Below are 12,757 nucleotides of genomic sequence, written 5' to 3' on the forward strand. Positions count from 1 at the left end.
GCCTCCCAAGTAAATGGGACTACAGGCGTGTGCTACCACACCTGGCTAATTTTTGTATTTTTAGTAGAGACAGGGTTTCACTATGTTGGCCAGACTGGTCTTGAACTCCTGACCTCGTGATCTGCCCACCTCAGCCTCCCAAAGTGCTGGCATTACAGGCGTGAGCCACCGCGCCTAGATTTTCAAACTAATGAAGATCAGTCAGCTAGAGGGAATTCAACTCAAATTAAGAGAATTCTGTAGTAAGGTTGGATATGTTTGTTTTTGAGGTAAAGATGTGAAATTGCTCATCTCTTAAGGAAATTATAAGAAGACTCCATTTTGTTTTGTTTTGTTTTGACTATCAGATTTCTTCTAACTAGCAATACTAGAATAGGTGAAAGTTAACCTAATTAACTTAATGAAAGAGTAAAAAGTTGTAATTATTTTAGAGATACGTGTCAAAGTACATTGCCAGTTAAAGCATGAGGTAAATTGTAGCCTGCAGTGAATTTCTATATTCATAGTTTTTCTTGGGTTTGTCAAATAGTGGCAGTCATATAGAATATTAATTATCCTTGCACAGCTCCCAAAGTGCTGGAATTACAGGCGTGTACTACCGCATCACCCAGGTTAGGTTTTTTAATACATGCTTTTGAATATAGTGCTATATTGTAGATACAGAGTATCGTTGAGGGCATTACAATTGCTTTTATTATTGCCACATTCCAGTAACTATTTTGTTATAAAAAATTTCAGACCCCTAGAAAAGGTAAAGAATAGTACAAGGAATATGCATATTTCCTTCACCTAAATTTCCCAATTATTTTGTTACATTTATTTTCTCTCTCTGCTGTTTTGCTGAACCATTTGTAAATAAGGTGCAGATAAGACACTTCAGACCTAAAAACATGCATCACTTGAGAATAAGGATATTTTCTTATGCAACCATAATACCATTATCAAATACCTAATAGGTTAACATGAATTCAGTAAGAATTAATCAGTGCATATTCAGATATCTTCAATTATTCCAAAACATTTTTTATAGATGTTTCTTTCTTGAACCAGGAACCACCACTCAAGGCTCACATATTGCATTTGGTTATGTCTCTCAGGTTTTGTAATTAATAATTTTAAACTTTCAAGAATACCACAAGGATCCCTTGTATATTTTTCCCAGATTCACCAATTAAACTACATTACTTCCTTTCCTCATCATATATTCCTCTGTGTGTAATATTATTTTATTCCTGAACTATTTTAGAGTTAGTTGTAGACGTCAAGCCCTTTTGCCCTTAAATAACTTAGTTTCCTAAATATAAGAATGTTCCCTTCGACAACTATGATGCAGTGTTTAAATTCAGCAAACTTTACATTTTATAATATTATTATCTAATATATGGTCCATATTTACATTTCATCAGTTATCTCAATAACTTTATTATTTTCTATCATCCAAGATTCCAATTAGTATTGCAAGTTACATTTAATTCCCATATTTCTTTAGTCTCAATCTAGAACTATTCTCTGAGCCTTTCTTTAACTTTCAAAGAAAGATTCATTTTATGAAGACTACAGGCTAGTTGTTTGCTAGAATGCCTTTTATTTTTATTTCCTACTATTTCTTCCTGATTAAATTCAGGGTATGTTTAATAAACACTGAACTAAACTGTGAGAAATGTGCAGTGTAATTTTACTGTAGGAGCACTTTTTGTTCTTCTCCTTTCTTTTCTTTTCATGTAATTTTACTGTAGAAGCACTTTTTGTTCTCTCCTCTCTCCTCTCCTCTTCTTCTCACGAAGTCTCTCTCTGTCACCCAGGTTGGAATGCAGCAGTGTGTGACCGTAGCTCACTGCAGCCTCAAACTCCTAGGCTCAGGGAGTCCTCTCGCCTCAGCCTCCCAAGTAGCTGGGACTACGGGCACTTGCCATAGCACCCAGCTAATGTTTTTATTTTATTTTTATGTTTTTATTTTTTGTAAGATGAGGTCTTACCATGTTGCCCAGACTGGTCTTGAACTCCTGGTCTCCAGAGATCCACTTTTGCCTCCCAAAATGCAGAGATGCTGAGATTACAGGTATGAGCCACCACCTTGGCCTGCCTTTTTTTTTTTTTTTAAGACAAGGTATCTCTCTGTTGCCCAGGCTGGAGTGCAGTGGCACAATCTTGGCTCACTGTAACCTCCACCTCCTAGGCCCAAGCAATCTTCCTGCCTCAGCTTCTCGAGTAGCTGGGACTACAGGTGTGCACCACCATGCTTGGCTAATTTTTAAATTTTTTTTTGTAGAGATGGCGTTTTACCATGTTGCCCAGGCTGATCTCAAACTCCTCGCCTCAAGTGATCTGCCCTCCTGGGCCTCCCAAAGTGTTGGGATTACAGGTGTAAGCCACCACACCCAGTGGCCCCACTTTTTGAATTTGTAAATCACATTGCTCTTTCAAGTTTAACTCAGGACTCTGTTATCATTTCTAAACTGTGGTGAATTTACCACGATGTCAATGAAACTTAAATCCTTAGGCCACCTCATTTTATGGGCTACTTCCAAGTGCTGTACGTGATTTTTTTATTTGCAATTTTGCATTCTTCTAAAAAAGGTTCCCAAAATCGTGTAAGCTTAAGGCCCCACAAAACCTAGATCTGCCGCATCCTCTGAAACCTATTTCTCTAATATATAAGCTGATGTTTTTAAATAACATGGCTCTGAATTAAATTTTGCTTTTTTGTCTAATTGAAGTAATTATAGTAATTAGAGATGTGAAAATTATTTTAGTTAGGTTCTTTTCATGGAAAGGAATATAGGCCCATCCTGGGAATTTCAGGGAAAGCTATGTTTATATAAGGCTATGCAGAACCATTTTCCAAACCGTCCAGGACTTAGAGATAGCTATTCTCTCTCTCTCTCAGAGGATTTGTGGTCTCTCACTCATGGTCTGTTTCTTGTCAGTTTCTTGCATTCTGCTCTCTTTACACCTAAACTTCTTCATAATCGTATCTTGTATATGCACATCAATGGTTCAACTTCATAATTAATTAAACCAGTTAACCCTTTAATTCCCCATTCTTTGATGAGGAATGTGATTGGCTCAGCTTATATGTTCAAGTGAGGCCATGTTACTGACTAGCCTAAAATGGATCATTCTTGGATGGGTGCCTATCCTTAATCCAATAGTTGTGCAGAGAGGGAGCAGAAAACAGAGTCATCTGATAAAAACTATGACTAGAAGGGTGGCACAATCTGTGCAGAGAGTAAACTTCTTAAATGGTGCAGGTCAGCAGGCAAGCCTACTAATTCTGTTTATTAAAATAGAATGTGTAGGAGGCTGAGGTGGAAGGATGGCTTGAGGCCAGGAGTTTGAGGCTGTAGTGCACTGTGATTGTGCCTGTGAATAGCCATTGTACTCCAGTGTGGGCACCATAGTGAGACCATTTCGTAAAAAACAAAACAATGTGGAAAGTTGTTGTTAATTTTGCTCTACTTTGGTTCTAGAAGGATACAGGAAATGAAAGGCAAACCAGAGTGAACACAGAGGTTAGGGTAGGCTCCCAGGGATGAATCTAGGGGAAAGCAGGATTCATTTGTTTATCTTTCTTTCCTTCCTGCCTGCCTGCCCTGACTATGTCTTGGTGTTAGTTGTTCTGGGTTGATTTTTCATAGAGGTTTAAGTGTGGCCTTTCAATACGTAGTTTTTTAAAAAACAAGCTTTTGTTATTTATCTTTGTGTTTACAAGTCTGTGTATTCCTTGTAGTTTTTGTCTGTTTTCTACTGCATGTATAATTGCAAAATCTGTGGTTTTATTTGGTATTTAGCTGAAATATTCTTTTACTTCTAACACTTTCCTGAGTTTTGTCATATTGTTTCCGTTTTACTAATTCTGAATTATGCTGTTCCTTCATATTGTTTTCTTTCTTTTAGTTCATTTTTGAATTTTAGGTTATAGCTTTTTTTCTGGAGTGATTTTATTGTCAACAGGAATGCTATAGGTCTTTCTCTTTTATCTTACATAATAGGCTTATTTGGAATTCAACTGCAGTTCTGTTGAATCTGCAGGTAACAGTCTTGATTTTTTAAGCTTCAGACTCCTTTATTATTTATACCATTTTAATTTAAATGTGCTTTAATATTTAAGCTTTTTTTTTTGAGACAGAGTCTTGCTCTGTCACCCAGGCTAAAGTGCAGTGACACGATCTCAGCTCACTGCATCCTCCACCTCCTGGGTTCAAGTGATTCTTCTGCCTCAGCCTCCCAAGTAGCTAGGACTACAGGCACGTGCCACCACGCCCGGCTAATTTTCGTATTTTTAGTAGAGACGGGGTATCACCATATTGGCCAGGCTGGTCTCGAACTCCTGATCCCGTGATCCGCCCGCCTTGGCCTCCCAAAGTGCTGTGATTACAGACATGAGCCACCGTGCCCGGCCAGTATTTAAGCTTTTCACATAAAATATAATTTTGATTATTTTTGTTTTTCTCAATAATGTATAGAGATTGAATCACTAATGAATATTCTCAAATTAAGAAATCCACCTTGTTTGCGTAAGTAAAAAAGATTCTCATTACCAAAAGCGTGTTCTATGAAGTACTCACAAGATAAAATAAAACAGATTTAGGCAATGTTCCTTTTATTGGTATTTTATCAGCATATATAATGTTCTGTAAAGTTCTAATTTGAAGAAACTTTTTTTTTTTAATTGGGCATGGTGGCTCATGCCAGTAGTCCCAACTGTTCAGGAGGTTGGGGTGGGAGGATCGCTTGAGCCCATGAGTTTGAGCCTACAGTGAGTTACGATGGTGCCTCTGCATTCTAGCCTGAACAACAGAGCAAGACTCTGTCTCTAAAAATAAATAAATAAATAAATAAATAATAAATAACAAAGAAACGTATTTCTTTTTCTTAAGCTAGGTTTTTCCAAATTTATTAGATAGCTGAATCTCTTTGTTTTTTCCATCATAACACAAAGAGCAAGTGTTCCCAAGGAATACAGTTTGGAGATTGCCACTACAGGCAGTGATTCTTACCCATCTCCATTCTGTTGTTGTTGGTTTGTTTTTTAATTTAAACGTCTTATTGCTCTACTGCTACATGTTACTTCATGTCAAGGGTTAATTCATTTGAATATTACTTAGTTTAATGGTAGTTGAACACTTTGCAGCATGCAGCATTGACATCATATTCTACCTTGAAGTCATGGAACTTTAGCCAAATTTTAATATGCATAATTTTTATTTAAGTATTATTTTTACATTTTGTTTTTCTGAGTGTATTTAAAACATCTCCTGAATTTAAGATTTGATTTCATAAAATTACATGTTCTATAGATGACCTGTATTTTATTTCAAAATGTCTCTTCTCTAGATTCTTCTGCACAGTCAGTATCCTCGGGAGTTCGTGCACCATCTCCTGCCCCATCGTCAGTACCGTTAGGGTCAGAAAAGCCCAGCAATGTGTCTCAGGACAGGAAAGTTCCAGTCCCTATTGGGACTGAACGTTCTGCACGTATCAGGCAAACTGGAACGTCAGCTCCATCTGTTATTGGGAGCAATTTGTCTACATCAGTAGGGCATAGTGGCATCTGGTCCTTTGAAGGGATTGGTGGCAATCAAGGTAGGATATTCTATCCTGCTCTCTAGAAATTAACTTTATGCATTTAACTATAATGTAAACAGTATTTAACTTTCTTTTTTTTTTTTTTTTTTTTTTTTTTGAGACGGAGTCTCGCTCTGTCGCTCAGGCTGGAGTGCAGTGGCGCGATCTCGGCTCACTGCAAGCTCCGCCTCCCGGGTTCACGCCATTCTCCTGCCTCAGCCTCCCGAGTAGCTGGGACTACAGGCGCCCACAACCGCGCCCGGCTAATTTAGTATTTAACTTTCATAGTCATTTTTTTTTTCTTTTTTTGAGATGGAGTTTCACTCTTGTTGCTCAGACTGGCGTGCAATGGGGCGATCTTGGCTCACTGCAACTTCCGCCTCCCCGGTTCAAGTGATTCTCCTGCCTCAGCCTCCCAAGTAGCTGGGATTATATGCATGCACCACCATGCCCGGCTGATTTTTTTTTTTTTTTTTTTTTTTGAGACGGAGTCTCACTCTGTAGCCCAGACTGGAGTGCAGCGGCGTGATCTCGGCTCACTGCAAGCTCCACCTCCTGGGTTCACACAATTCTGCCTCAGCCTCCCGAGTATCTGGGACTATAGGCACCCACCACCACGCCCGCCTAAGTTTTTTGTATTTTTAGTAAAGATGGGGTTTCACCATGTTAGCCAGGATGGTCATGATCTCCTGACGTCATGATCCTCTCGCCTCGGCCTCCCAAAGTGCTGGGATTACAGGCGTGAGCCACTGCACCTGGCCTGTATTTTTAGTAGAGACAGGGTTTCACCATGTTGGTCAGGCTAGTATCAAACTCCTGACTTCAAGTGACTCACCCACCTCAGCCTCCCAAAGTGCTGGCATTACAGGCATGAACCACCACGCCCAGCATCATAGTCATTTCTAAAAGATCTGTATTCCTATTTTTTTTGTTGTTGTGAATATTTAATCACTTAAGAGCTCTGTCCACCATGTGACCTTTCTCATTACATTTATTTATTACTGCTTTGTGAAAATATCTAATGCAAGCATGTTCTTTTCTTCCTTTCATCATATTAGGGACATATTAATATTTCCTTTCAGTCCCTTTAGGTTGTACTTAGGTTTTTTTCTTTTGTTTTGTAACACCAAGTTTTTAGATTATTTCATTAAGCTATTATGTCACTACGTACAAATCATAGAAATATTGCTGTAAATATATAAAAGTAGGTTATTATATTGAAATAATTTACGGTTCAATGTGGAAAATATTAGAAAAACAAAATATTTTATTTTGATTTTAAATATTACCTATTTTTGTTTTGCCTCTTTGTTTGCCCTCAGACAAAGTAGACTGGTGTAACCCTGGGATGGGAAATCCTATGATCCACAGACCGATGTCTGACCCAGGAGTATTTTCACAACATCAGGCAATGGAGCGAGAGAGTACAGGAATTGTAACTCCTTCTGGTACATTCCATCAGCATGTTCCTGCAGGCTACATGGACTTTCCTAAAGTTGGGGTAAAGTCCTGATTTTGTCCTAGTTATTTAAGGGAGGATTTTCTGAGAAAATATTTTGAATATAGTAGGCATATGTATAATCTAATGTTAAATTATATAATGGGTAATAATTTTTAGATTTCTTAGATAAGTTACACATTGCCAGGATGAGGTGAAGTTTAAAATATCAATTTTAAGGCTATTGATTATATTGGGAAGAATGAACAATGACTTGGATGTTAATGTGTGTGTTTTCCTTTTTTAAGGGTATGCCTTTTTCTGTGTATGGGAATGCAATGATTCCTCCAGTAGCACCTATCCCTGATGGTGCTGGAGGACCCATATTTAATGGCCCTCATGCTGCAGACCCTTCTTGGAACTCACTGATAAAGATGGTTTCCAGCTCCACGGAAAATAATGGCCCTCAAACGGTAAGGCTGATCATTGAGTGAACAAACATTTATTTTGTGCTTAAGAAATGCAAAGACAAATAGGATTCAGGTAACTCATAATAGCAAGAAAGTCTGATGAATATGGGCAGTTGAGGAAATTAAAGGAAATTTAATATAGCTGCAGTACAGCAGAGGGCTGTGGGAAATGGTACCAAAGGCAGGTCTGGGGCTAATATTATGAAAGGTATTGTATATTCTACTGGGTAGCAGGTAATAAATGAAAGATTTTAAGTTGCAAAGTGACTATCATATGATTTTATATGTTAAAGTTTACTAGTTATGTGAAAAGAACCATCTAGAGGGTATTTATTAAAGGTGCTATAAATAACTCTGAGAATTCACATAAATGGTTGTATATTTTAGCTTAGTGCATGTTTAATATCTTTGATTTATTTTTTTTCCACAACCGTGAATCTGTAAATGCTCAGGTAATGATTTTTTTTTAAAGGTTGTAAATCAGATTCTGTTTGAGGGATAAGAGGTAGGAAAATAATAGAAAAAAGGTTTTATCATTTTTTTCCCATTAGTTCCTAGTATATTGCAAATTGAAGAGTACCTCCTTAGTTTTTAAAAGTTTTATTTTAATAAAATATATGCTAGATATATATTTTGTAAAATGCATGCTCTATATTCATAGGTGTGGACTGGACCCTGGGCACCTCACATGAACAGTGTGCATATGAACCAGCTTGGCTGATGAGGATCAGCTTGTTAGCCTGCAGATTCCTTTTCATTTGGAGGAAATCACAAGTGGCCGAAAACAAAAATTATGCTCCCAAATCATTCTACTGATGTGCTTGACTGAAGTGTGTAGGCTTTTTGCAGAAGATCTTACTAACTGACCTATTTTCTGTGAACATTTGTGACTGCCCATTCCCCATCATCATCCGTTTTACCTTAGTTAGCATTTTTCTTATCATTTTTCTTTTTTTCTTTCCCTCTTCCCCTTCGGACATAACTTTCTGTTGAAGCTGTTCTTTGGCTGGTTGGTTTTAGTACTGTAAACTGCTTCTGAGCAAACACGGAAATTTAGCAAAATTATGTAAACTTGATCCTGAAGTTTTAGAATGGCAAATAAATGTACAATTGTTTACATAACAGAAAAGGCTAAGCAGAAAGTAAATTTCAATATGTCAGTATAGAGGCTCTACTTTATGTAGACTTAAATTAATGTGAGATATGTACCTTCATATTCAGAAATCTGGATGTTTCCTTCATACATTAAACTATTAATAAGCATAACTTTTCTACTTGTGTAATTTAAGTATAAAGTAAAATAATGGGCATTATCATTGGATGTTTCCCCACATTGGCTTTTAAAATACCCATCTTGCTTTCTTTTTGGTTTATTTGTAGCAAGGCACATATAGAAGAAGAAATTTCTGGCTTTTCCATGTTGTTTTATTACCTTTTCTCACTTTTAAAACTAATACACACTTATCTCGTCATTCTTTTTTCTCTCCTTACCTTTACCACTAATACCAGTAAAATTATCTTGCTGATAGTGAAAAAGTTCTGTCAAGATTTTCACTGTAATGGCTGCTACCGAGATGGACCATCTTCATCATCACCAGTGGTTTCTTCTAATTATAAAATGTTTAAACTTTCTGAGAATTTAAAAAGCCACCACTGTTCCCAGTCAGCATATACAAGCTCTTAATATTCTGTTTATTAAACAATTCAATGTACTATTTTATATTGGATGATATTGATTCTTAACATTGGCTTTTCAGTCATCAACAGTCAACATAAAAATTTCAATTTGCAGTAATTTAGTGGAAAATATCTTATTTCTTTTTTCAATTTTAAAGGCTTCCTGCTTTTTTACACTTGTATATTATAAGTGAAAAGGATCAACAGTTAATTTGAGCCAAGTAATAAAAGAAATTTTGCATTTGTCACAAAGACAATTTATGGTAGATACATAAATACACAGATTACAATATAAAGTCTCCATTTAACCTGTTTATATAAGATACAGGGCCACACTAAACTACTCAGTGGGATTTATATATTCCATCCACTTGAAACAATAAACAGTAATGTATCCAAGAAGATTATGTGTCCTACCCTGTCTCATGGAAAAATTAATTATATGGTTGAAATGTAAAAGAAAGTAAGCATAAAAATCAAGTAATGTATATATCAGTTTGTCTTTTTTTTTTAATTAGATATAAAATTTCACACTGGTAAAGCATAAACACTAACTAAAATTCATATAAATCACCCAGAGTTGATGATATTAATATGGTTCCTTGGTTGTCAAGTAAATCAAATGATTTCTTTAGTCTGAGTAAAGAGTAAAGCCTGAGTAAAGAGTAGAAAGATGACTTCTCAAACATATCCAGAAATTTGTAAACAGTACATTCATATCTTTTAGTTTAAGAAGTGGTCTTAAAATATATAAATTTGTTTTTCCACCTATGTTTAATATGCCCAAATTTAAAGGGAGAGCTAAAAGACAGCCTACAAATAAATATAGCTATGAAATAAAATTATAGCACTTTACTAAAAAAGGGATGTAATAATGTTATTTACCAAAGTATTTTATATATGACTTGCCACTATTCTATACATAAATTTTTTTTTCTTAATTCTTCCCTGTGTTAACTAGGGTTATTTTCTATTTGAGATAATCCTGTTGGAGAACAGATGCTATCCAATATTTATTACTATACGTGAGTTGTGTTGTTTCACAATACTGAATTTCTTAGTTGAGATATCTTATTTAAAAAGAAGGGGGGAAATCCCCTGTGTTTTCTTGACTTCAAAACTGTGGGGCCAGGGCATATAGATTGAAATGCTCCATATTTACTTTTGGGGATCAGGCTTGTTTAGTACAATACCATGGTTTTAGAAGTCTGTACTAGGAACATTTTTCAAATACATTTTTTATATTTCAGATGTAATGCAGTGCACTTTTATTTGAACAATAAAAAAACATAATTTTTTGAGACCATGAAGGTCTTTTTTTTTTTAATTTTGAAAATATGTGGTATGTGTATATGCAGACTACATCATTCTTTTAAGAAGTGATTTAACTCGTGGACATTACACTTGGGTTAGTTCACACCTTAAATCCCCAAGTAGTTAATATCTCAGTTACTGTATAATCAGTTTATACCATCCATTCCCAACAAAATCCCACATTTCATGCCTTTTCAACATACATTTCAACATAATCAACATATTTACAAACACTGACTTCAGTGTTTATAAAAAAGAAATTTCCCCTCCTATTACCCATTACTGAAAAGTCGAGTCATTTTTATTGGTACACAAAAATTAATTTTTTTGTAAATGACTATACATATAGTCATTTTTCTTCTTTGGAAAAGGTAAATAGCTTATTAACTAATCCTGTCTTTTTCTTCACAAAAATAATAGTCCATCTGTGTTTTGAATCAAATAACCTAAATACACATTTTGTAAAAATTTTGTACCCTATATTATTTTTAAAACAGTACAGTGTTAGACTAAACAGGAAAACTCAAAGTTATAAAAATCTCTTCAGATCCTCTAATTTATTAAATCTATTTTCATGTTGATGTTTTTCATAACACTTATTCCCACAGCTCTGGCATTACAGAACATTTAAAATGTACCAAAACATTGTTTTAATAACAGATTTTAAAATCAGGATTATTTCAAAAGGATTACAATAGCAAAGGAAAACCAAGTCACTGCTTTTAATCACTATGAACAGATTCAGTATCCCTTTCTCAATATATTTTACTTAAGTAAATGAATCTATGCAGGTATCTTACACTTTTAATGTTTGCTGTCCTTGACACTAAATTCCGAATGTTCCTTAATGTCTTTGGAAATACATATCCTATTGATAAAGGCTTGCTTAAGTCACAGCATTTGATTAACTCAGGTGACTGGAATTTAAGATGGGAGCATCATCAGTGCTTTAATAAGTCTTAGTGTGTTGCACACCTTGATTGCAAAAATACGATCACTTGAATTTTGGATTAAGTGTAAAGGAAAATGTGCCACTGTGGCTTTGACGGAATACCTTTATAACGTAACAAAGTATAAACCTAATATCTGTGGTGTAGGAGGTTGCATATTGTACTTCTGCTTTTAAATGAATTCACACTTTTGAAAAACAAAAGCCAACTTTGCATTTTCAATGCTTGAAAACCAATCATAAGAAAGATGGCAAGCAGATGTCTTTCAATAAAGAGAAAAAAGCCAATTCTAGATTAGGTAGCCTTGGTTTTGAGAAGTAATGCCTTAAGTAAGAAAGAAAAACTGAAATCTTAATATGATTCTAAGGGATCACTAACAAATAGTTTATTTCTTAAAGGTGTTTTGTTGTTGTTTTATATATACCCTAGTAAGCTATAGTCATTTAGTTTGACAAACATTTCAGAAGGCATATTTGGGAAATGAGAAGCCTAAATGATTACATGATAATGATACTCCATAATCAAATTAGCACTTAATTCAGGCCACTACAACAAAAATACTATTGACTGAGGAGATTAACAGAATGTATTTCTCACAGTTCTGAAAGCTAAGATGTCTAACATCAACATGCCCGTCTTTATGTTTTCTGTTGAGGGCCTTCTCTCTGGTTTGCAGATGGCTGTCTCCTTTTCAATTTCTTCATGTAGGGCAGAAAAAGGTCATCTTGCTTTTGTCTTTTCCTTTTTTTTGTTGCTTTTGTTTTTGTTTTTGTTTTTTTTAAGAGACAGGATCTTGCTCTGTCACCCAGGCTGGAGTGCAGTGGCGTGATCATAGCTCACTGCAACCTCAAACTCCTAGGTTCATGTGATCCTCCCCACGCAGCCTCCCAAAGCACAGGGATTTACAGGCGTAAACCACCATGCCCAGCCTTGTTTCTTCTTATGAGGGCACTTACCCAATTCGAGAGCTCTACCTTTAAGACCAATTACCTCCCAAAGGCCCTACCTCCAAATATCATCACCTTTGGGTTTCAGAAAAGAATCTGGGGAGGACAAAAACATTCAGTCCATAGCAAGCTCCATTCCTGTGTTTGGCACCATGATAGTTAAGAATTACAGAGACTGCAGAAAGAAAATGTAATACATAGTCTCTTCTTAAGGAATTTAAAGTTGAGAAATTAACTGACATAACACTGATATCAAAGACTGGAATAAGCTAATTATAAATGTTGAACTTTTAAAAATGTTTTAATACATTGAACAAGTTCATTTGCAAAGAGGATTGACAAACGATTTCAGTTGGTTCACTCAATAGTTGTAGATCATTTTATACTGTACTC

General features: G+C 35.6%; 1 protein-coding gene across 9 annotated transcripts in view; it reads left to right on the forward strand.

Moving 5' to 3' along the window:
- ANKRD17 (ankyrin repeat domain 17) overlaps window positions 1-9,196 on the forward strand; it is a 183,160-nt gene extending 173,964 nt beyond the window's left edge. For 8 of the 9 annotated variants that reach the window (XM_045392500.3, XM_045392501.3, XM_045392507.3 and 5 more), the window contains 4 exons: window positions 5,338-5,586; window positions 6,891-7,069; window positions 7,315-7,479; window positions 8,138-9,196. In XM_045392500.3, the coding sequence (XP_045248435.2) occupies window positions 5,338-5,586; window positions 6,891-7,069; window positions 7,315-7,479; window positions 8,138-8,197 (653 nt within the window). In that variant the 3' untranslated portion in view covers window positions 8,198-9,196. The remainder of the gene's footprint in view (window positions 1-5,337; window positions 5,587-6,890; window positions 7,070-7,314; window positions 7,480-8,137) is intronic. The other variant, XR_012434875.1, reaches the window with a different exon arrangement.
- The last annotated feature ends 3,561 nt before the right edge of the window (window positions 9,197-12,757 follow it).

This window comes from Macaca fascicularis, chromosome 5 (genome assembly GCF_037993035.2).
Source record: "Macaca fascicularis isolate 582-1 chromosome 5, T2T-MFA8v1.1".
In the NCBI taxonomy this organism is placed as follows: domain Eukaryota; kingdom Metazoa; phylum Chordata; class Mammalia; order Primates; family Cercopithecidae; genus Macaca; species Macaca fascicularis.